At 44.5% G+C, this 24,317-nt stretch overlaps 1 protein-coding gene across 13 annotated transcripts in view; it reads left to right on the top strand.

Annotated features, from left to right (window-relative positions):
- Positions 1 to 24,051, top strand: part of robo1 (roundabout, axon guidance receptor, homolog 1 (Drosophila)) — a 218,689-nt gene extending 194,638 nt beyond the window's left edge. For 4 of the 13 annotated variants that reach the window (XM_085796058.1, XM_085796053.1, XM_085796055.1 and 1 more), the window contains 16 exons: positions 160 to 391; positions 1,311 to 1,432; positions 3,056 to 3,227; positions 5,396 to 5,596; positions 8,289 to 8,315; positions 10,169 to 10,211; positions 11,964 to 12,118; positions 14,136 to 14,522; positions 15,322 to 15,438; positions 16,658 to 16,802; positions 17,084 to 17,314; positions 18,066 to 18,559; positions 18,665 to 18,826; positions 21,911 to 22,186; positions 22,269 to 22,462; positions 22,746 to 24,051. In XM_085796058.1, coding sequence (XP_085652184.1) covers positions 160 to 391; positions 1,311 to 1,432; positions 3,056 to 3,227; positions 5,396 to 5,596; positions 8,289 to 8,315; positions 10,169 to 10,211; positions 11,964 to 12,118; positions 14,136 to 14,522; positions 15,322 to 15,438; positions 16,658 to 16,802; positions 17,084 to 17,314; positions 18,066 to 18,559; positions 18,665 to 18,826; positions 21,911 to 22,186; positions 22,269 to 22,462; positions 22,746 to 22,760 — 2,973 coding nt within the window. In that variant the 3' untranslated portion in view covers positions 22,761 to 24,051. Of the gene's footprint in view, positions 1 to 159; positions 392 to 1,310; positions 1,433 to 3,055; positions 3,228 to 5,395; positions 5,597 to 8,288; positions 8,316 to 10,168; positions 10,212 to 11,963; positions 12,119 to 14,135; positions 14,523 to 15,321; positions 15,439 to 16,654; positions 16,803 to 17,083; positions 17,315 to 18,065; positions 18,560 to 18,664; positions 18,827 to 21,910; positions 22,187 to 22,268; positions 22,463 to 22,745 lie in introns of all 13 variants that reach the window. The other 9 variants (XM_085796056.1, XM_085796052.1, XM_085796054.1 and 6 more) reach the window with 3 other exon arrangements.
- The last annotated feature ends 266 nt before the right edge of the window (positions 24,052 to 24,317 follow it).

The raw sequence follows: 24,317 nt of genomic DNA, 5'->3' as shown, positions 1-24,317 counted from the left end.
TCCTCCCAGCGCCTCATGTATCACTCGCGCAGATCTGTAGCTGTCCGGTGATGCTACAATCTATTATATTACTGTATCATTTTCCACTATGAACTGCGAAGCACATAATGAAGTCAAGCTGACAACCGTCTTTGTCTCTGTTCCTGTGCCATTCGCTAGGTGGAGCAGCAGTCTCAGTACATACAGGGCTACAAGGTGATGTACAGGCCCTCACCAGAGGGGCTGCAGAGGACGGAGTGGGCCGTGTTTGAGGTGCGCACCCCCGGGGAAGACAGCGCCGTCGTGCCCCAGCTTCGGAAGGGAGTCACATATGAATTCAAAGTCCGCCCCTTCTTCAATGAATTCCAGGGAACAGACAGTGATGTCAAAATTGGCAAGACGCTGGAGGAAGGTGGGGGATGTGAATATGTGTGTGTGTGACTGTGTGATTGTGTGACTGTGTGCAAGTGTGCGTCGGTGCTCGCTCGCCTTGCATGTGTGCAGGCATGTTTTCATGTTTACACAATTTTTATATGCACAGCTTGTATGTGTGAGAGTATACAACAGCTGCTCGCAGCAGGCAGTGAGGGCAGGATTATGTTATGTTCAAATGTGGTGCATTCAAGCATGCTGGGCTGGATGTTCAGCCCTTTTAAAAGGCCCTATGGAAACTCATATACAACACTCCAGTGCAAGTGTTGTACTAATTTTTTCACAGGGTGTGGTTGTGGAGGTCTCATGAGGTTTGGTTGAAACCCAACTGCAAATTTCAATCTGTAGCAAACACTCAGAAGAAGTGTGAGTGCGTGAGGGTTTACTAGAGTGTGTGTGCATGTGTGTTGGTGTGTCTCGCATGTAGGAGTGTTTTGATCTCTTTCTTCTGGATTCTCCTTTATTTTCAATTTTGTTGTAATTGTTTTCGGTTCTATACATAATGTTTGTTCTCCCATAAGTAGAAAAATGCTTGTTTTTATAAAAATCACTCACACTGTGATTACCTCTTGCATTGATGTTGCATTCATAATTATTTCAGTGTAATTACCTTTGGACCACAGGTTGGCATCCACACCCACCATCATAGCCTCTGTCTGCTAGAAGGAAACAGTTCATTAGTATGGAACTAACTCCATTTTCTGACGAAAGTGTCATCATTTTTGATAATAAGTCTTTTGTTCTCACCTCAGTTGCACACAGACATAAAGGGCAAATTCTGACAGCTGAATGGGATGAGGGGAGGCAGGGCGAGACTGCATGCAGTTATGGCAAAAAAAAAAAAAAAATCTGTATCATGCATAAAGGTGTGTTTTTTATCTTTTGTCTACCCCTTTCAGCCCCCGGTGCCCCTCCTCGTGAGGTTACAGTGACGGAGAGTGGGGACAATGGGACTGCCGTCATGGTCTCCTGGCAACCCCCTCCAGAAGAGGAGCAGAATGGGGTGATCCTGGAGTACAAGGTAACAAAAAAAAAAAAAAACAGCCAGCAGCTCCCTCAGGTCTGAGCAAGCAGGACTCATACTGTAGAGACACAAAGGAGAAACAAACAGAGATACAGACAGATACAGCAGATAACATGGAAAGGGACAATGCACAGACATGGAAAGGTAATGAATTCCTGGTGGTGGCACACCTTTCCTCTATGCTACTCCTCCTATGTGTGCAGTACAGGCTCAGAGACGGAGGAAGAAAGGAGCCAAAAGAGGAGAGCTGGTGGGAACTGTTGGGAAACAGTGCCATCAGGTGGAGAGAGCAGGCTCACACATCCAGTGGTGTTTTAAGGATGAAGAGTAGTGAGGAGCCCTATCAGTGATACCAATGGCAGAAATGACAGTTAGTTCAATTGTGATTACTGTATAGATCCTTGTGTGATTAATGGTGTTAAATTAATTACACATCAAGTAAAAATATACAGCTGAAATATATATGTATTTTTTACTGAATTTACTTTACTAAATGTAAAGTAAAAGAATGAGAGAACAACCTGCTCAAAACTTAACTTAACCATAGATATTATATAATAGATTTGTGCACAGGCAGGTAAAAGGCTGTTTTGTAGATTTAGGAAGAACCTATAATTGAACAAAAGGAGAACAATGAAGAGGCAGACAGACGTGCATTATAATTCCAGGCATTTCTTCAGTCTGGAGCTGGGCTAATGCATTCTTAAACCCACAGCAATTCTTCTTTCCTCCTCCTTACCTGACAATCTGTACTCTTTTTGTAATAGCTTCACTTTGGGCAGCACTGTCCCCTCATTCATTATGCTGTAGAGGTCCTGTATTTTAATTGGAAAGCCTTTTTTATGTCACAGGGAATATAAGTTAGTGGTGGAGGGAAAGATGAAGCAGAGCCAGTGGAAAAGTTAAGCCTCTGTTAATTTAGCAGGTAAATGTTTTTTGGTGATAGAGTGATAGAGTAATTTCATGGTTTTTAAGTCCAGCCTGAGAGTGTTCCCTGCTCATTACCAAGCCCAGTCCCTAGCGGCGGTTCCACTCGCCACAATTTTCAAGATACACAGGAAATTTCAGGGCTCTGTAGGTTCGTCAACGAAGCGCAAACACATTCACACATGTAAGGTACACATCCAGGGAAGTGTGTATATTAACCTGGTTAACTGCTGGGAGGAGGTGGGGGGTAAAGAAAGCAGATTGTCAGGGGTTCAGGATGTGGAGGTCTCCAGGCCTCACGCTGAGCTGAATGTATACTCTTCTTTGACCCGGGTTTGAGTCGGCCTGGGAGACTGTTCTCCCTCCTGTGATTGACAGCACTTAGCTTCTGCTGAAATTGGGTTATAGGCGTGATCCCCATTTGTTTTACATGGGCTTAAGGCTACACCGAGACATGTTATGGCTACTTCAGCTAATACTGACCCTCTGTTGAGCACAGCCTGTAAAACATAAAGCCGTGTTGTAAAAATCTTTTGCTACCTCAGAGATGTAACATAATACCCACAGTGCACTAAAATGTTGCAAAAGCAGCACCGGCCAATTATAAGGATGTAGATTGGCGGCAGCAACCAGGCCGAATATGCTCATAACATCTCCTCATTCTCCGCTTTCTCTTTGTCTGTGTTATGACAGGTTTGGTGTTGGGGGAATGAGAGCAGGTACCACATCAACCGCACAGTGGACGGCTCCAGCTTATCCGTTCTGATTCCCGGTCTGACCCCGGGGATCCGCTACAGCGTGGAGGTAGCAGCCGGCACCGGGGTGGGTCCAGGGGTCAGGAGTGATGTCACTGTCTTCCAGCTCGGTGAGTAAAAACAACCTTTAGCTCTCTCTCACAGGGAGGGTGATATAATTATTTTGTTTTCCCTCCGGTGGATATCTTTGCCGTGATCCGTTGTGTTTGTCCTCCGGCAATCTCTGCACACAAAACCATCAATCACCAGCCATCTGACAAATAGTTATGGCATTAATCCAGTCAAGTGAAATTAAGAGGTTTTTCAGTAATATGACTTTTTGCCAAGTAAATAAGCAATTATGTAATTCCTTTCTTTGTAGAAACAGACACTTTCAAGCCTCTGCCTGCTTTTCTTTTTATAATCAGCAGCGGTACCTCAGGACTGTAATTGAAGTCATTACTGTTACACAAACATCATCAAACTTACCATGGAAGAGCATGATGGGTTTCAATGGCGGGGGACTATTACAGTTTCTGTGTGCTCTTAGATAGCTTTTAGCTTCAGTAGCTCATGGTGCGATCATTGTGGGTGAATTTAACTCTTGTGTGGCAGAGCTGTTGCACTTGCTGCCCCACCCTGCTCCATTCTCCAGTCAAGGATGCAATGTTTCTGTCTCTGTTTCGCTGCAAACAACAAAGGCAATATTGAATCCTGCACTCTAGACTCAGGCATGACATGTTATTAATACCCAAGAATCACAGTGCAGACAGCACTGGGGCTAGTTGTTGTAATTGACCACTTGTGTGGTTTTATTTATTTATTTTGTCCTTTTAGTCTAGACGGACAGATATTTGAGGTATTTTGTCAGTTTTTATTCCCCAAAGCTCTGAGCTGGACTGCTCTGGAGAGGGATGGAAAACACATGAATAGCAGGATGAGGCAGAAAGAGGGAGAGAGAGAGAGCTCCATCTGGTTTTAAATGTGTGATTGAGTGGGCCGGGATGGGCATGAAGAAGCATCGGCTGTGACTGATACAATTTCTCTCACTTGAGGAGTTCCTGTGGTGATTGTTGCCATGTTCCAACACTGGAGTGGAACAATGTGCCTCGGGGACCAGCGTTTCACCCAAATGCATTTGTCACACTCCGAGCTTGTATGCGTCATCCCAGCCTGGATACCTGTGCCGGTCCCTTGTGGGCTGCTTAGTCACATTGGCACACTCCGTTCACTGGGCCAGACAGAGCCACAAATTGAGAAGACACTGAAGTGAACGGAGAGGCAAACCCAAGAATGGAGACATGGACTTGAGAGGCTGAGACAAAGACAGACAGAAGGATATGGAAGGGGGAGGGATGTGGAGGCATGGAGCTAGCTGGCTTCTTTGGGGGAAGTGTTTCTGCCTCTGGCTTCGAGAGTTGATAGAGGAGAGTGGCTACAACATGAAAGACTTGAGAAAAAGAGACGAAGACAAAGTAACACGAACATGAAGCAACTTCAGAATGGCGAGGGGTGGGGTGGGGTAGGAGTAAGCCGAGGGGGTGGGGCGTCCTAGAGAAGTCTTTCATGTATCACGCATGAGGGAAAAGCACAGAGAGAATAGACAGATGAGAAAAACAGACCGAGAGCGGGTTGTTGTGAGCGAGCCGTGCAGACGGTTCCTACACGCTGCATCTCACAGCAGGAACGGCTTCAAGGCATTCACACCTCAGCTCTTCACAGAAGCGCCTCAGTTTGATAATTACCAGTGGTGTCTGTATTTGAGGATGATTCTGCAGGATTTATTTATATGATTATAAAACCAGCAATCGCTCCATGTAAACGATGCCTCTCTGCGTTTTTGCTATCTGGCTTCCATCACAGGCGGCTGTTGTTGTGGTGCACATGCTCCATTTGAATGTCTTTGGTTGCTCTCGTCTGCTCGCCATTGTTGACTGAGATCTGCGATGAAAGCCTTTTGAATTATAGAGAGAAACGACTCACACACACACACACACACACACACACACACACACACACGCCCACTGTGATGAAGACTCTTTTTGTGTAGAGAGAGGAATGCTCGGAATCATGCACTGCTCTGATTACATTTGTTTTAGATAAATTGTCTCTATTTCCAGCTTTTCCACTTGGTTTGAGTTTTAGATTGAATATGCTCATCCCCTGCTGTCACATTCCTTACTCCCTTTATTTCACTTGCGCTACACACCAACTGTATCCTTATTTTTTTTAATAAATCATTTTTAACCCTGGTCTCTCCGGTCTCCTCTCACTATTCCCCAATATTTCCCATCCTCAGATGCATCTGGGCGGATAACAGACACCAAGGCCCCTGAGACCCCCCTGTCCCAGCAGATCTCAGATGTGGTCAAGCAGCCAGCCTTTATAGCAGGCATAGGAGCCGCTTGCTGGATCATCCTCATGGTCTTCAGTATCTGGCTGTACAGACACAGAAAGAAAAGGAGCGGCCTCTCCAGCAGCTATGCAGGCATACGCAAAGGTAAGCACACATGAGCAACATTTGACACCATCGAGAAACCCCATTCCGATTTTGTCGAATACAAAATGTGTGGTAGGAAATGCACTGCCGTATTTAGTAGTGTTTTCACTCCGGTCCTCTTCTTTTTGCTTTATCCGAAATTCTGCCAACCCTGTCTCACATCATCCCTGTCACACACACACACAGGGATGTCTTTGTAGAGCACTCTGGGTGAAGTACTCTGCAGCAGAGTACTTTAAGACGTGATGTGAGCTCCCACCGAGAGTGCTGCATGAAGACGTCTTTTATTTCTTTTTCATACTTCTGTCGTGCCGATTCTGCAAGGGCGTGTGAAGAGTGTTTCCAGTAAAGTATATTTTCGAGGACCAACAACTCTCCTTTTAGCAACTCCCCTCTGACTGGAAACAGAGAATGCCTCGCTGTCTTCATCAAGGACACACTGACATTTCCGCGTGCTTGAAGTAATCTTTCTGTCCTATCAGAGAGGGACCTTTAGATATCAAGGAGTTGAACATTTAGCAATTCTGTTCATAGTGTCTGCTTGCCCTGATCTCAAAAAATCCCACCCATGGGTGTCTGGGCTGCAGCGCAAACCTCCTAGAGTCGCCAGAGCGTAATTCAGTGGGTTTGTACCTGAGCTGAGTGGAAGTGACAGGGTTCACGGCATGCCCAACCTCTGCCCACAATAGTTAGAGTATAAAGAGAGCTATTAGCCTTTCTTTCTGAGTCTCATTTATGTTTAGGCTGGCTTAATGCGTGGCCTTGGGCCATGCAGCTGCTGCCTGTGAGTGCTACCTGCGCCGTCCCCGCTTCTGGGCTCAGGTTTACTGCAGACTACCAGGGTTAGAGGAGATCCACCTTCAACCTTGAAATACACACTGACATAACTGCTGTTAATCTGTGGGCTGTCACACAGAAAACAGAGGTTTTACATGTTCTGAATCCACTGCACTCTTCTTAATAGTGGGAACTGTGAGTAATGTGAAAGTGAGAGACACCTCAGCTTAGCTTTTCCTAAGGCTCTCTGCGGTCTTCTACAAATATGTGTGTGGATTATAATGGTCACAACGGTGGCTTTTTTTCCCATTATGGCTTAGATTACCTTTGAAAACACTGTTGAGATAGCATTTCAGTGCGGCCATGTGAGGCGATGATACACATGCAATCTGAGACATCTTCATTCCAAGGCAACACCCTCATAAACAAAATTAAACATTGCCCATGTTCTTTAAAAACAGAGGTCATTCCGAGGGAATGTGTTGAGACAGAAGAAGTAACTTCTAACGCTTCATTAGTGCAGCAATGATCTGTGGCCGGGCGCTACACAGCAGTACTGTGTAGGCTGAGATTACCCTCCGGCCCTGTGTGATTCTCCGTGTTGATGTTTACTCATATAAAACTCAAAGAGTTCTTCAGGGGCACAGTAGGCAGTCACGCTCCCCCTTTCTTCTCCTCCTCGTGTCTGCCGACCACAAGAGGCCACGGTCTTTGTTGGAACTGGTTACTGAGAATGTTTTGAAAAGAGTATAATTGCAACCACATGAAGCAACACTCTGCACTCAGGGTGAAATAGGTTGGATCGGGACTGAATGCGTGCTTGTGTGTGCCACAGTGTTGTCTCCTAATAGATTACATATTTCAATTTTTCAAAATAGTTAAGTAGCTTTTTCTTATTTCTTCAGCAATGACTTCAGTTATACAAACCTCATGGTGCCCAAACAAATCAGCTGAAAAAAAAGAAAGAAAAAGAAGCAAAACTGTATCAAATAATTATTCATTGAAGTTATAGCTCAGTTACAGCCCCATCCAGCCTGGGACTGAATGCCTGTGACAGAAAAAAAAAGTTGATTTATATATTTTAGTCACGTTAACATTTCTCATAAACTGTTTTGCCTACCAAGTGGTAGCGCTTCCTCTTCAAAGGCATTCATCACACAGATAAAAGACATCCAACCCCTCAAATCTTTACACCTCTTTGACTATCAAGAGGAGCGATTCAAGCACGGCAAGATGATAGTGGCGTTTAGAGGATATTTATTGGCACAGGTACTGCATGAATTAATTGTTTGGGGAACTGGAAACTGTGACAACAGCGGTGTCTGTCCTCTCAAATGTTTCTCTCAGATGTAGTTTTAGGTTAAAAGGCAGATGTCAACATTTAGACAGTGCGCTGGATGACTGCCAGCCTGGTACAGTGTTGCATCAAGTGCAAAAAAGCATTCTTCTCTTCTTCAAAGGGGTCAAAAAACACACAGAGTACGTTTTATAGAAGACACAGAAGATCTAAATGAACCTGGAGTGGGTCCGTGTTTTTACAAAAGGACTACGTCCGTTACCAAAAGTGTGAGTAATTGAGCTGTGTGGGTGATGATGTGAGTGTTACAGATAGCAACAGACATCTCGCTGGTGTGTGACCCCCACACAGCGGGGGCCTCTGACAGTCTGGGCCGGGATTTGAACCAGCAGCTGGTTCAACACTCGCTTTCCCCCAGTCAGGGTCCAGGGATGTCTGAGGGGATCAAAGACTCAGGGGCAGCAAGGAGCATGAGAATACCGGCTACAGTGCGTTTTATGGATTTATGTGCTTTAACAGAAGTTAGGTGGTAATGAAGCATAAGAGCCACCTCACAGGATCTGATTCCAGACAGTACAGAAGCACAATAGTGACTTTATTTTCTCTCTTTCCCAACAGTGCCGTCCTTTACTTTCACACCAACAGGTAAGCACTGATTTCTATTTTTATTTTTGCACTACATACTGTAATTGATCTGTTTTTATTCATCCACTAAACACACACATCACATTCTTCCTGTTTGTTTGAAACACTGCCCATCATGGCCTGACACACCATCACAGATTGGTCAGCCTCTTTTAAACAGTGATCCTGCTACACTGAAGAAGACCAATCACTATGTCAGCTTAGTTTGTTTACTCTGAACCCAACAAAGCGGCTATAATGCTGATTTCTAGATAGCATGCTGGCATGTAACACCCGAGTATCAGCGTCTGTCCTGCCATGCCAGTTCTCCCTTTTTGGTTCTGTTGCCAGCTTATTGCTGCAACAACGCTGGCCCCCTATTCCATGTTTGTACCTTTTTATACAGGATGGCGAGTTGGAATAAAGCCGCCACATTCCAGCTCTAGACAGCCTGTATACAAAGGGCTCTTGATTGTAGAGAAGTCAGAAGAGGTGTATCAATAAAAAGGAGCCAATCATTGGCACCGTTTAGAAATAAATGTTGCACCAAATGTTTGTGTCGTGTCAGAACATTATGCTCAAAGAGAAGCAGACCACAGCACTGAGAAGCTGTTAAAACTAGTGGTGACTTGATCAAAGGGCTGCTGGCAACTTCAGATGGGATTTAAGAGAATGACACACCACCAGCACTCCCAACACACCAATTAGATAGGCGAGCGGCAGCAGAGCTAAGAAGGTTATCTGTGAACTGAAGTGACACAGCATAAAACAGATAAAAGAAAAACTCTCTCTGCGCCTCTCTGTCATCCTCTCTCTGTCGTTCTCTCTCTCTCTGCAAGTTTGTATTTGCTGTCCTCTCTTCCTTTTTTCTTCCACTCGTGGACTTTTCATCCATCTAAAATCCTCTGTTTCCCGGAGGTGTGTCAGCGGCGTTGGCTGGGCTTAGGGCACTGGTGATGGCTGAATGGGTGAAGGAAAGTAAAAGTGAGGGAGACAATGCTGTACAGTATGTGTGTGTGTGGTTACACTGACTGATCCTATCTGTGCTGTGAGACTGTACATTAACAGTAGCAGTGCTGTTTCTGCCTGCCTTGGGGCTGGTAATCAGGTGGAATAATTTGGCAGTTGCAGGTTTGTTTCATGACCTGCTGGAAATGTTTACAGTGAAACACACTCCTTGTTTGTGTGATTAGGTTTCTGTCTCTTTAAGAAGAAAATCCTTGCCCTGGTACCTAGAGTAAAACCAGGATGTAAAAGGGAATTATGCTGATTTTAATCTAGAAGTGGTTTGTGATGCTTTGCATTAAAGAGAGTTAATCTACGAGCTCCTCTGGCTACATGCAGAGGCCAAAAACACACTTCCTGTTTTGAAAAAGAGACGAGGAATCGACATAACCAAGGCCCTACCTGCCTCTCTTCCATCATCTCTCCTCTCAGGGAAGAGATTGTAATTAAAGTTGGAAGTTTATCTCCCCTTCACACACCGGCAGCTTAGAGCTCCTTGAAAGAGTCCGACTTGCAGCACACGGAGCTTCAAACGCACTGAACCCGAGCCAGACAACCAAAGAGCTCTGCCTCTCTGTTCTTCATAAGCCTCTTACATATCCTCCTCCTGCTCCTGTTGCTGTTTGTGTGACTCAGCCGAAATGATGCCACACACATTCGTGCACATGCTCACTTGAACAGTAACAATAACGCACGCAGACACTCGATAAAAAGAAGCATTCCCATCATCGCTCGCCAGCCTGACAATGCTGAATAAAATGAATAATTTTGTGTTAACCTTGAATGACAATGGCAGAGATGATGAGGTGATGAAATTGGTGGCTGTTGTGAAATCATGTTGTGAAACTCGTTCTTTTCTTTCCTTTCAGTGGCGTATCAGAGAGGTGGGGAAGGTGTAAGCAGCGCTGGAAGGTAAGAGTTCATATTTTGTTTTTGAAGATGTTCAAATATTTAATATGTTTGAAATGTTTGACATATTTTGAGAAATTAAATGATGTATAGAAATTCCAAACACAATGGGATCCTCTGAGTAGGTGAGTAGGGTTGGGCAGGTGCACTTTTATTAGACTAACACTAGGGGGAGTGCTGTGCCTTTCTAAAGGCAGCAGGGAGCTGAGGAGCAGTATGGGAGTGCATAAAGTATGATACCAACAGGAACAAAGCCTTACAGTCTGCCAAGAGCCCATTCCCATCCCATTTAGTGGAGAGCCATATCCAGCCACAAGGCTGTGCCATAGCGTCACCGTAAAACTCACGTATGATGGAGATACATGCGTGCACGTACCAGTAGCAACAACAACACACCTCCTCACAGTGTGGAATGGTGCATTGTGCACAAACATGGAGACTGTACAGACTTGCGTTGGGCAAACACTGCCTCAGCTCCCTAACACTCATTTGTATTTCTGCTGGATGGTGTTTGGCAGGTTGTTGTCATACAGGAAATGTATATTCATTCGTTGCCCTCTCTTTACCTTTAAAAAATGCACACATTGCTGTACTGTACAGTTTGTTTACGTGTGTGTGGTTGTGTGTTTTTCAAGTGTTTATGAATAGTTAGCTTGAAGCCATCAGCAGTAAATCCATATTCATTATATTATCCAGTGCTATGATTGAATCCCACATGCAGCAAGGCTGTGTCAGCTCTGCACAAAGACAATGGCCATTTAATATCAACATACAACTGCAGGGGTGATTGAGGAGCTATTGTGAGATTGTATTTGGCTGTATAAGACAAATGTGTTCATTACCCAAAATGAATCCAAGAAATGAGTCATTTGAGTGGGGAATGAGGAAACGTAATTCAATGCTAATTCAGTGTTGGGATATGCAAACTGGAGTCATTCTGTGGAGATTTGAATACCAAAACAATGTATGGCACCGCAAGAGTAGTCTGCCTTCTCTTTATATGCTACATTGATTCATTTCATGAGCAATAGGAGGCAATTTATTCTCAGCTCCTTTAACACTCAGTGTTTGGCCCCAGGTCAGGTTGTACAGTAGAATCCTGTTGAACAAGTGATTTTGTATTGTTTTGGGATTAAAGCCGAAGAAACGGGAGCAAGACATGGAAACAATAGAGATGGATGGCCAGATGACGATGTGAAAGACTGGTCCCCATGGGTCTTTCTTCCACACAAGTTTTTCTTCTTTCCTTCTATAGAGCTAAAAGAGAGAGGGCTAAAAAAAAAAAAAAAAAACTTTTTAAAATGATAGAGATGTTGTGTGACACCATGGAATCTACTCTGGGAGAGTTTTTGGTTCACTGCCTGTTCAGGACGCGCATTTCGCAACATTGGGAGTGAATTTTATCTGGCTGTCTAATCCAGGCGGATCGCTAATGCTCACGAGGGCTCAGGGAAAGTGTCATCGGCTGTGGGCAAGTCAAGCACACACAATCTATTTAGCTGGGCTTTTTTTCTAATGTGCATCATGTTTGTGTGTGTGTGTGTGTGTGTGTGAGTGTGGCCAAAAGGCAAAAAGAACTAAAGCCGGATTTCGAGTTTTTCTATTCTCAGCTCCTGGATAAATAAACTCCACATAATCTTCTCTTTCAAATATTGTGTTTCTGTGGGTGTTTCAGTTCATTCACATAAATGTCACTGTGGTGTTGGCTTAGTCTGTCACAATTGTTAACCATTTGGCCTTATTTTTTTTTTACAGGCCTGGTTTGCTAAACATTGGGGAATCTGCCACTCAGCCCTGGCTGGCTGACACATGGCCTAACTCCTGCTCCAACCACAACGACTGCAGCATCAACTGCTGCACTGCAGGCAATGGCAACAGCGACAGCAACTTGGCAACGTACAGCCGACCAGGTAAGCAGCGCCGAAACACTGCCATGCGTAGGCAACAACAAAAATAAACACTCCCCTCAAAGGCAGTGATGCAGTCCTTGACAAAATAACTGTAGAGATAAGAAGTATAGGCACTGGGGGAATCCACGGTGCAAAAGGAAGTAAAATCTGATATCTGGGTTAGTTCCCCCGAGAGTTGTTCTGTGTATCTCTCCTTTCTGTAGGTCTCCACGAGAAAAACCTGGAGAAATATTAGGATTAAGAGTGGCTGTGTGCTTGTGTGTTTGATTTATCTGAGGTTAAAGTAGAGCTGTTTTAGGCAGGAAATAAAAAGAGCGCACTGAGAGCGGCTTATGGCCCTACTCTGTTGCTAATCGAATTGCTCTGCTGATTTCCATACTGTTGTTATAGCCGGTAATGTAATTTCCCCTAAGTGCTCAGTTATTTAAGAAATGTGCAGCGGGCGAAGAGGTCAAGGCTGGACTGCAGACGGTGGCCAGAATCAGAGAAGGACAGAGAGAGAATGATAGAGAGAGGTGCACCTGGTAGCCCAGATGGAAGAGAAGAAAGGAGTGATGAAGAACGAGTATAAAGCATACACAGAGATGTATGGATGGAGGGGGGGGAGTGTGAATGAGATAGAGTTAAGTAGGTGGAGAGGAGAAAAAAGGCTAGAGGAGTATGGAACACCTCCAGGTGGCCTTTTAGTTTATTCAGCACTGCTACAGATGTCAACAAAAGGGAGCACATTTGGCCTCCAAAGCACATACGCTACTGCTATACAATATACACACACTCAGGCACACAGTGACCTATCTGAAAAGAGAACAGAGCAAAACTTGCAGCCAAAAACTTCATTGTGGATGACACAGGATTTAATGTTATTAATTTTTCAGCCATGAAAGTCTTAAAAAAATAAAATAAAATAAAATCTTTCCATGGAAACTTGGACTGCAATGAAATGCTTTATGTTCTAAATTATGCACTTTGGGACTATGCCTTTAAGGGCAGGCCATAATTCCTATCCAGCTGTTCGGCCTAATATCCATCCAGCCATTCAATAGTTTCTCCTTGCCTCAGACCCTTTCCAATGAGGATTAATAATTCATTTTGTAGACTTTATAGTCATCAAGTTGAGTTTTTTTCTGTGCTAATCACCCTTCTGAGGCTGAAGTGTTTAACTCTACCTTAACATGGTGTGAGATGTTTAACAGGGAATAACAGGCTAAAGGCAACCCTCACTCTTCGCATGGCACCCCGCTGTATGACACTAAGGAGCTTGCCAGACGCATGCTTTGTGTGTGTGCCAAACCTAAACTCTGTGAACATTAAGAGGATCACTGACTAGGTGACAGAGCAAAGAAATAGGAGTTAATGTCCCTTTATCTCAGCCATAGGGGCGCTTTCACAGATCAAGCATTGAAGTGTCGAGCTGTTCTGCGCAGCTGAAATGTGAGGCGCATGGCACGAGCAAGCGTGCACCTATGGCCGTCCTTGGTATTTACCGCAAGGCTGGCTCTCAGATCTGCTGGAGGATTTGAATATTTTATGAGCCAGAGAAAATTGGATCTGTCAGTGGAGCTGTGCTTTTACTGCGTGCTTCATTCCAGGCCTTTGATACAGACATGTCTCTCTGTCCCTCTCAATGAGCAAAGACGTTCCCACCGTCACATGGAGAAAAAAAAAACACAGAGATGACACCCACATTGAGTCACGGGTGAGGCCGAGAAGAGACAGAGCGAGAAAAGGTGTAATACCACTTGTGTCACTCACCTTAACTAGATCATCATTTCCCAAACAAAACAGAGTCTTGAAATGGAAATAGAGATCTCTCGCTCTCTGGTGGTGGTGGTGGTGGTGCGGGAGCAGCGATCTCTCAAAAAAGCTCCACACAAATATGTTAATATTACACTTATATAAATCACTTTCAGCCCTGTAGATCATATGATGCCCTATTGTTTTAGCAAAACTGGCAAACTGCTGCAAAGCTGATCAGCAGCAGACGAGATTCACTAAACACCCTGCTCATGTCCTCCAGCCGACTGCATTGCCAATTATAACAACCAGATGGAAAACAAGCAGACCAACCTCATGGTGCCGGAGTCGGGAGTGTATGGAGATGTGGACCTGTCCAACAAGATCAATGAGATGAAGACCTTCAACAGCCCCAACCTTAAAGACGGACGCTTTGTGGGTCCGGGGGGCCAGCCGACACCTTACGCCACCACCCAGCTCATCCAGTCCGCCATCATGGGCAACAATATGAACTCAGACAGAGGAACCGGAGGGAGCGGAGGTGGACTCGGGGGTGGAGGGGAGGTGAATGAAAAACACGGCTGGAAGCCCGCCTCGGTCCAGCAGCAGAAACAGGAAATGGGCTCCCAGCTGCAGTACATCATCATGGAGCAAAACAAGCTGAACAAGGGTGAGTGTGTGGAATACCCGACAGCCATGGTTAAAGAAGTCATCTCCGAGCCATGATCCTCCTCCTCCGCTTCACTTTCCCCCCCCTTCTCTGTTCTCTCCTCTGCCGGCTCTTCCAGCTTCACCGTGGAAGCCTGTTGAAGAGTTTCATGCTCATATTTTTCCTTGGTTTCTGTCTCGCTCCCTTTCAAATCAACATATCCGTCACCACTCTTTCCTTTCTGCCTGTTTGTATGGCATTCATGTAACCCCCTCATCACCCTTCAAGCAATCATGTACAATCTCTGCCGCTAAATGTGAGCCATGCTTGAATTGCTGTCGCCGCGCAGTATCTGGGGTTGTCTTTTTGTGACGAAGGCAGGTGTGAAGGTTTATCTTTGGTGTCAGATTTCTAAAGGCAAGACAAAGATAATTCTTGGCTCTTTAGATGTTCTGAACAAAGCTATCGTCACCTTGTTGGACCTGCAGAAATGAAAACCACATCTGGTGCGATAGGTTTTTTGAGATTTTTCTGCAGACTTTGCATGTGTTTCACATACTCACCTGAAAATCATAAAGCATGAACTGCACGGCTCTCGTCACGTGTAATACTGAACACAGTGCTCAGTGTAATGTCATTTCATGGTACACACCTTTTCATATTTCCACTGTGAAATGGTTTTGTGCTGCTAATCAAATGCTGGTGCTTTATTTCCTTGTTCATTACAAAGAGGTTTGCTCTGCTTGAATGTTTCTGAGTTTCCAAGATGTCTGCCCGGGGGGCCACACTAACCTCACACTCCCGTGCTTCCCATCCTCAGACCGCTACAGAGGAGGCGACAGCCCTATGCCGGCCACCATCCCCTACAACCAGACCCATGACAGCCATACTGGAGGCTCCTATAACAGCTCTGACCGAGGCAGCAGCAGTACCTCCGGTAAGAGGGTTGGGTCCTGAAGGACAGCCAGACTACTGTAGCTGCAGGACAGACAGTCACAGGTTATATAAAAAAAAACAGCATATGCAAAAATTGTTAGGAGGTTTGTTCTTGTTTTTTTTTTTTGTTCTTTTTTAATTTGACTGGCAATGCGTATTATAGTTGTGAACCATATAATCACATACATCCCCCCAGCTCCGTTTGAAAATCCCAGTTTTCCACAAAAGCAATAAATCACTTTGAGACATTAATAATGGTTGCTTTAAAATGGTAATTTGATTAATTTCCATGTCAGCTTATTTTGAAGAGAAACTGAAAGGGAGATGCCTTCGGAAAGTGGGAAATTTCGGAATGAAAAGAGAAGAGGAAACTGACAACAATGCCTCCTAACAATAGCATGAGCACCATGCTCGGCATTTTCTGGTGTCTTTTGTTTTCTGGATGCGATGTCATCTAAGGGATGTTTAAAGCAAATTGGATGAAAAAGAACTTCCCTGTTTTGTTTTGTTTTGTTTTGTTTTGTTTTGTTGTTGTTGTTTATCAAATCTGTTGTCTGTTTTGTTTCCCTGCTTTTTACTTCATTCCCATGTTTGTCCTTGCTTATTTTTGCATTGCTTCCGTTAATTGGCTTTACTTTAATTCAAGAACAGAGCAGCCTAATTTCATCAGGGCCTCAATGTCTGTCTTTGGACAAGGACAAATGAAAACACATTGCAGACGGCATGCAACACTGCCACCTTAATGCCATGTATCCATTCTGATATTGCGTTTGAAGTTCAAGCCATTAAGGAGAAGCCTTTAGTGCTCGCTGCACCTCACAGCTCATTGGTTCACAATTCTAATAGTTTGGTATTAATTGGATCCTTTTCTGCCTGTTTTCTTCCCACCTTTTTTCTCAGTACTGGTTAATACGGCTGTGTGGAAATTACTGTGGTTTATAGTATTTTCCGTCATTTAATAACTCAGAGGTATGTGTGCACACTTGCATAAAGTGGAGGGTTGCATTAGCTTTGCCACTCTGACATGTAAAACGATCTTTTCTTTGTCAGCCAGCCTAGTTAATGCATTTTATCTGCTGTCATATCCTTGCTCATTAACTTGAGATTTCTTCCGACATTAATAATTGATGTGTTTTTCAGAGACATGGAGAATATAAGTATGTGTCTGCAGGTGTCTTGTGGCTGATGGAGTGCTCCTTCTTCCCCATTTTTTTAAGCAGGGAGTCAGGGTCAAAAGAAGGGAATGCGAACCCCCAAACTACCCAAACAGAGCACAATGAATTGGGCTGACCTGCTGCCCCCTCCCCCTGCAAACCCACCCCCGAGTCGGAGCGCAGAGGAGTACTCTCTTTCAATGGAAGAAAGGTGGGACATGTCTGCACAGACAAAAAGATTCAGGCAATCTGACAGGCATGCAAACACCGTTTTTAAACACTCATTGATTCTTCCTGCCTTTTCCCATTTCTCGCATTCATTGCAACTATTTGCCTTAAGGGTTCTCTATCTCTTAGAGCTGGGATCATGTCAAACCTTGATAGACAGATAGCATGAATATTAAGTGCATGTTTTTCTAGCTTCAGTATAAACATTCATGTTTTTTAGTGAGTGATGTGAAGGTAACAAGGCTTGTTTCCTTCTCTTGGCAGCTGTGACCCAGACATGCAGTGCCCCATGCCCCCCTCTCACATGTACCTGCAGCCTGATGAGCTGGAGGAGGAAGAGGAGATGGAGAGGGGCCCCACTCCTCCCATCCGAGGGGCAGCGTCTTCCCCTGCAGCTGTTTCTTACAGTCACCAGTCCACAGCCACCCTCACCCCCTCACCCCAGGAAGAGATGCAACCGATGCTCCAGGACATGCCTGACAGCCATGAACGCAGGTACACCTGCATGCCATTAAACACTCTACTAGGATAATAAGCATAAACAAGTAGAAAATGAAGAATTGTCAGCCTGTGTAAAGATGTTTCGGAGACATATCTATTCTTTAAATCCTTACATAGAAAAATAATCCCCAAACTGTTTGAAATATAGAAACATTTTCCATGTTTTAGTCCATTAATTCCAAATTCTGTATATTCTGCAGGACATTTTTCAAAAGCATATCTTAGCCTTTAGAGTGATTTGTTACAGTACCTCCCTGGGAGCCATTTGTTTCAGTTCATTTCAGTACAGCAATGAAAATCAACTTCCACCAATTTGAATGTAGTTTGAAATAAGTAATACATCACAGTCTGAATTTAGTCTATTATGTTTTTGTCAAAGTTCCATTACCATCGCATGATGATGAGAGCCCGCTGTTGCAAGAAAACATCTCAAATTTAGGGTTCAATCTTTTAAGCTATCAAATCTGCATAGTTGTTTTCATTTCCGTTTTCTTATCGCTTATTTCTGGGTCCAATTTCAGGATAAAATAGTTGTAAACTCAACTCAAATCTTAAACATAATTGTGTTGGTGTATCTAAGAAAGTCAACAGCCATAATGCACAGTACTGTACATCCGACTGCTAGTTTACTGGCTATAGGCTAACGTGAAGTCCTTATGATGACTTTTCTTTTTATGTATAATTTGTCCCAAAATATTTTACATTACATGTTGTTCTGATACTATGTGTTTCTCACTTTTCGAAGGCGTCATGCTGTGAGCCCCCCACCCCCTCCGAGGCCCCACTCTCCTTCACACACATATGGGTACATGACCAGCCCATTGGCCTTGGACACTGACGGCATGGAGGAGGACGATATATTGGAGGAGGAAGAGGAGGGAGACGAGACAGATGCAGAGGTGGCCAAGATGCACTACCACCACACCCACCCCCACACACACCCTCACCACCCCCAGATGCATCCGCGAAGGTTGCTGCTACGAGGGCTCGAGCAAACGCCTGCGTCCAGCATGGGCGACCTGGAGAGCTCAGTGACTGGCTCCATGATCAACGGGTGGGGGTCGGCCTCTGAAGAAGATAATGTCTCTTCGGGGAGATCCAGCGCAGTCAGCTCATCAGATGGCTCCTTCTTCACTGATGCCGACTTTGCTCAAGCGGTTGCTGCAGCTGCAGAGTATTCAGGCCTCAGAGTGGCCAAGTACCCCAACACACAGGGCCAGGAAGTCGGAGGAGCTTCAGGTAGGTTTTATAAAAGGTGACCACATCGGCAAAAAAAATGTTGTTGCAAGGATTCTGAGGAAATGGAAAAAAAAGCAAACTATTCATTCCTCCTTCCTTTCTTAGCACGAAAATACCAAATAAACCCATCAGGCCACCGTCCTGGCAGCCCGGTGTCTACAGACAGTAACATGAGTATGGCAGCTGTACACAGGAGGCCTCCGAAAAAGCAGAAACAGCATCCTGCTGCCCATCCAGGAAACCAGCGACGTGAAGCATATAATGAAGGTACACACGTGATTACATCTCAGTGTTAACAGAAAATACTGTACAGTTGAGTTAGCATTTCAAAATCAAGCTCAACATGCATGTTGTGTATTGTAGATTTCTGCCTAAAACATGAATATGAAGTTGGCTAAATGTGACTTTTTAATAAGAGTACTGGCTCGGGTTATTCAGAGGTTGATGTGTTTCATTGCAAACATAAACAAGCAGCAAATATGAACTGATCTAATCAAATGTAGATACCAGATCACGTACCTGTACAGTAACTTTACATGTGTGATTATTCTGGTAGAAACATTTCTTGTCCACTACTCTGTACAGAAGATCCCCTAGAAACATTATTTCAGAAACTCGCAGTAGTCAGGTATGAGTGTAGTTTCCTGTGAAAGACATAAACACAGTGATAGTGAGAGACAGACGTGTAGCAGCAGTCGTGGGTCAGCCGTGTCCCACAACTACACAGATGGCCGAGTTTGTATCAATGGCTCTCCCTCTGTTCCCTCTGCAGATACGGAAGTGAAAAGTGCAGTTCACTGTAATGTAGTGTCCGTAAATGACTCGGGAGTTCTGGGTGCGTCGTGAGCCAGAGTTTTAATCATCTTCTTTCATGTGTTTTATGCACATGCAAACATGGCATCGGTCCTAATCTGCAGCAGTGCTGAACAGATCGGGCTAGTGGTGGGCTGGGGGCCAAGGCCATGGTGGGTAGAAGGGGAGGGAAGGAGGGAAAGGGAGGTGGTGGTGGTGGGGCGGGGGGGTCTCCAGGGAGCTCTGCCCAGTTTGGCTATGCTGACACTGGGATGTGCCTCCACTCTAGCCACTAATGAAATTGATCCAGGTGCTCAGGCTCATACTGGAGTGCCACCTACAGTATGAGTGGATTGGGACCTAGCATAAACCAAACAGGAGCTAAATACCTGAGCAGCTGTACACAAAGAGCTTTAGTCTTGTTAGGTAAAAGAGAAACTGACTTCTTACAGCGTCATCGTTCACAACACACATGCTACCAGCGTTATTCCCTGTGGATAGACCTTGTTTTTTTAGAAAAAAGAAGTGTGTCTGTATGTGAGTTGTGTGCACACACTCACTCTGCTATGTACAATATGTGCTGTCCCAGAGCTGGCTCTCCTCTTAGTGTCAGGTGTCCTTGAGTGTTGGAAGCACTTGACAGGGAGATTTAATATCCAGCTCACTAGGAGCCAGACCAGCTATATCACTGCAGAAAATCCAACGCCCCCCACCCCCCACCCACCCCCCAACCCAACCCAATCCACCCCCAAACCTCCACCCCCTGCCATCATCCTTATATCCTGGCTTCCTCCCCATCCGCTGCCCCTCCCTTTGGAATGATCTCCATCCCTCTCCACTCTCTCCTCTTCTCCCTGCTCCCCTCTCCTCCGTCTTTGTTTGAGCAGCGAGGGGGCGGACTGACAGCTCTGCAGCTCTGTCTGTCCATCAGTCCTCCTGCTGATTGCATTTGATCTGAATGGATTGTTTTTCATTTGGAGGTTATTGCCTCCCCCCTCCTCTCATTCCACTTTCCACCCCCCACCCCTTTCATGGCCCGTCTGTGGTCTGCAGGACTGGTGCTAAGGTGGTAGGTGAGGGAAGGTGATTTGATGAAATGTAAAGGAGGATAGAAGAGTAAGGGAAAACACTGATGCTTGCTATTCATACATTGCATTGCAGTGTCTATTTCCATAGTCTCCAACTACGTCTCCAACTAATCTGCACTCGCAGCAGCGTCAACTATAAGTACATGAAAAACACCAGTTAAGGCAGCATAACAGGTGAATCAGCAAGGGAGCCGCCCTCCATCCCCACCCCTCTCCCCTCTTTGACCTACTCATTTCACTTGTTTGCGCAGTGGATGCGGAAACAGCCAGCTTATATTCCCCACATGATTCATATTGTGTTTGACTCTGATGCCTTTGTCTACCTCCTCTCTGAACATAACCCTTTCCTGTCTGTTGATCTGTCTCGGCCCTGTCTGCCTAATTAACCACCCCTCGAAAACACCCTCCTTGGCAAGCCCACAGCCACTTTTCAGACCTGAGCTCCGTCCTCAACGATATTTCCTCATAAATCTAACAGGCACTCTGCTCCTCCCTCGTAGTGAGCTATATCTCACAGACTGTGGCATTGATCGGACTTGGACTGAGGCAGGACTCAGGAGGCAAGAGAGATATTAAAAAACTGCAGACGCCTCTGTGCCGTGTGATATTGACTGGCCCCCTTTTGTATTCAGGAAGAGTGGATGGAGGTGGAGGATAATCAGAAAAAGTGTATTGAGGCTGCTTGATTCCACCAACAAGACGCAGCAAAGACATCACCTGCCCCATTAGCCTTACATGTGTAAAAATAAATAAATAAATTACATGGATTAAAAAAAAAGCAAAATAAAAGCTTTGATTCTTCACACAGTCCAGTGTTGTACAGTCTTAAAAGAGAAAAGTAGCCATTGGGATGCAAGAAAGGTGACTTGCTACCTATATTAACTTTCTAATCCAACGTGGATTATGTGTCTGGCTGCCGACAAAACCATCCTTCAGGTCGGAGGCTGATTAGAAGATGAAAAGCCATCGATTGCAGGCACACAAGGCTTTTCTCTCAGCGTTTTGTTTAGATGGCTATGTGATGTGTGCGAGGCTCGGCAGCCCACTGCTGGTCTCATATGAATAATAGCTCAAGGACAAGCGGCATTGATTCATCAACAGAGGAAGTCGAGCAGGTCAGGGAACCAGCTGCTGACCAGCACTCTCCCCTTTTTCCCTCTTCTCGCTCAAATCTCATAACTCTGTGGTCAGATTGGGCCTGTCTAATCTCATCTGTTCTGTTTACTGTCTGTTTTCGGAGGAGTTTCCGCTCAGCACAGCCGTGTGTACAGATATGAGTGTCTGTACACACACTGCAGCTGTGTTTGTGTATCACCTTGAAGGTGTGAGACAGCCTGAGTGACAGATGATACACATTTAAGTTTCAAGAGTACACAGATTTTTGTTTGTCAGTCTTGTGCAATTATCTAAACCCTAGTTTTTTTTATGTTAACAGCTAATGTGTTCTTACTTTCCGTTGTTTATCCTTCAGATCTCCCTCCTCCACCCATCCCTCCTCCAGCAGTGCTTAAGTCCCCTACACATCCCTCCAAGGCAGCCCTGGAGGGCCGGGGGGTGGTCTCCCCTAAATCAGGTGACGGTCGAGACAAGAGAGGAGGAGCAGGGGGCTACAGAACCAGAGATGGCTCCGACCCCAGAACCAGCTCAACTGAACGCAAAGACGCTCAGGAGAGACAAAAGACTGGTCTGGGAGAGAAAGGGAATAGACATGAGGGTAGCATGGCCAGCAAGGCACGCCAACACGCAGGTACTACAGCAAATACAAAGTGATGGCGTCTCTCTGGGCCATGTGCAGTTGTCTGAAAGTTTCAATTCTTTTCTCTCCCAAGGTTCAGAGGACATTTTGCCCTACAGTCGACCACAGTTCCCCACAGTCAACAGCCCCCGAGACCCAAGCTCCTCCAGCTCCATGTCCTCTAGGGGCTCAGGGGGGCGGCGGAGAGGAGAAGGAGGCCGCAGAAACCCTGCAGACATGGGCCTCATCACCACGGGGGCCTTACAACCAGGAGATGAAGAGCTAGAGGTACCGTCTGTCAGTCAAGTGCACAAGCCATCTAAACAGATCTGACTGTAGCAGCCCAACGTCATTTGGAAGTTCAGAGAAATACAAAGTCAATATTTTGGCAATTTGTTTTTTTTACATAAACACATAACAAGACTGCAATCTGCGGTTCCTTGTTATCAGCTTGCATATACGCAGATACTGATCACTCTACAAAAAACTAACATTGGCTGATTTAGCAGTCGAGCTCGAGTTCTGAAAGATGGATGCTAACCAAAACATTTGTTTTTGTGTCTTTGCCCAGATGGTAGAAAGCTGAAGAAGAGACGAGACAAAGGAGGAACTGTCCTGATTTTTCCAAGAGTGGAGCACCATTGTTTCTCTTACAATTTTAAATATCTCAGTATTTCACCATCATGTTGGCTGCCATCATACTGTACATCAGTAGTGTTTCTTTACATCTGGAAAACAGACCAATGTTTTTTTTCTAACTATTCATTTTTTATGTCCATTTGAAAAAAAAGAGGAAAAAAAACACAAAAAAAAGGAAAGCGTGTCTGAAGAAAAAAGAATGGTGCATTCAAAACAAAATACGCAGTAGTATATTTATGTTTAATTCCAATGCAATATGGAGTGAAAATCTTGCTCCAGTCATTGACATGACTTGGCTTGCCTTGACGAGAACTTTGGAGAGCCCATACAGTCAGATGTTACTGTAATGAAATAGCTGCAAGCAGGGGTGGACTGTAAATATACGTGTAAACATGATGTCCTCTTGTTTTACCCATTGTGGTACCTCAAATTTGTCTTCCTTGTTTTATTTTGCAAATTCTAATTTTATTATGCCAGTAAATATAAATATTATTTTATCATTTCCATTCATGTTGTAAATTGAAATATTATTTAGCTGCCCCAAGAAAGTGCCACTTTGGGAAAATTTCTTTTTTTTTTTTTCATTTATGTTGTTTTTTTGTAATGCACTGTTATGTTTCGTGTTGTCGTCAATGTTTGTTATTTGTTTTACTTTGGTTTTAAAAGCACAATCACTAAACTTTATTTTAAACCATTCTATCTATTAACCTTTTTGTCTTACTGGAGGAAAACAGGTATGACAAAAGAGTCTAGTTAATCCTGATGATGGTGATGATGATGATGATGATAATGATGATGATGATGTAGGTAAAGGTTGCTGTTTACGAAGGCCGTGCTTGAAAGGAGACTCCTTGCGTTGTGATTGTCTCCCTCTCCAGTTCTAATGCTAGCTCAAGTGATAAAACAGACAGTTAATGTGAGTCATAGCTGCAATGTAAATATCTTTTTCGCATTGACCATAAACTCAGCTATTGCACATTAATCGAAACGGTAATGTTGTCTACTAATGCACTTAAACGAAATTCAAATACAGGAAATAAGAGTCACTTTGGGAATCTGGAGAGGTTGTTATTGGACAAGAAGGGTCTCTTTTCTTGACAAGACAGGGGTGGTGGATCCCTGTTTTTAAGGAGAAAGGGTGCTGTTGTTTATTCATAGGACATCTGCAAACATTTGTTTCGTAAAGCAAAAAAGTAAAAAGAACTAAAAAAAAAAGATGAATAAAAAAGTTCAAACTATGAATGTTCCCTTTAGTCATTTGTCAAGATTTTCTGAAAGAATAAGAGTGGCTTGTTCTTGATCTCTCTCAATACCTACAAGGTCCCATGAGTTTATATACACACTAAAATTAAGCTTATGTACAGTGCACATGTATTGTTCAGGTTGTGACTGTGACAATTCAGTATGGTAATCTGTAAAGGTAGTTTGGAGTGGTTGACAGACAGTGACGCACATGGGTATAGTGTTTGAGGCGCTTAAAATTGGCGGCAGCTTCTCCCAAAAG

Source organism: Trachurus japonicus, chromosome 13 (assembly GCF_045865225.1).
Source record: "Trachurus japonicus isolate A0001 chromosome 13, Traja_1.0".
NCBI classification, from domain to species: domain Eukaryota; kingdom Metazoa; phylum Chordata; class Actinopteri; order Carangiformes; family Carangidae; genus Trachurus; species Trachurus japonicus.
The sequence above is the reverse complement of the archived record's forward strand: the minus strand, read 5'-3'. Positions and strand labels throughout refer to the sequence as shown.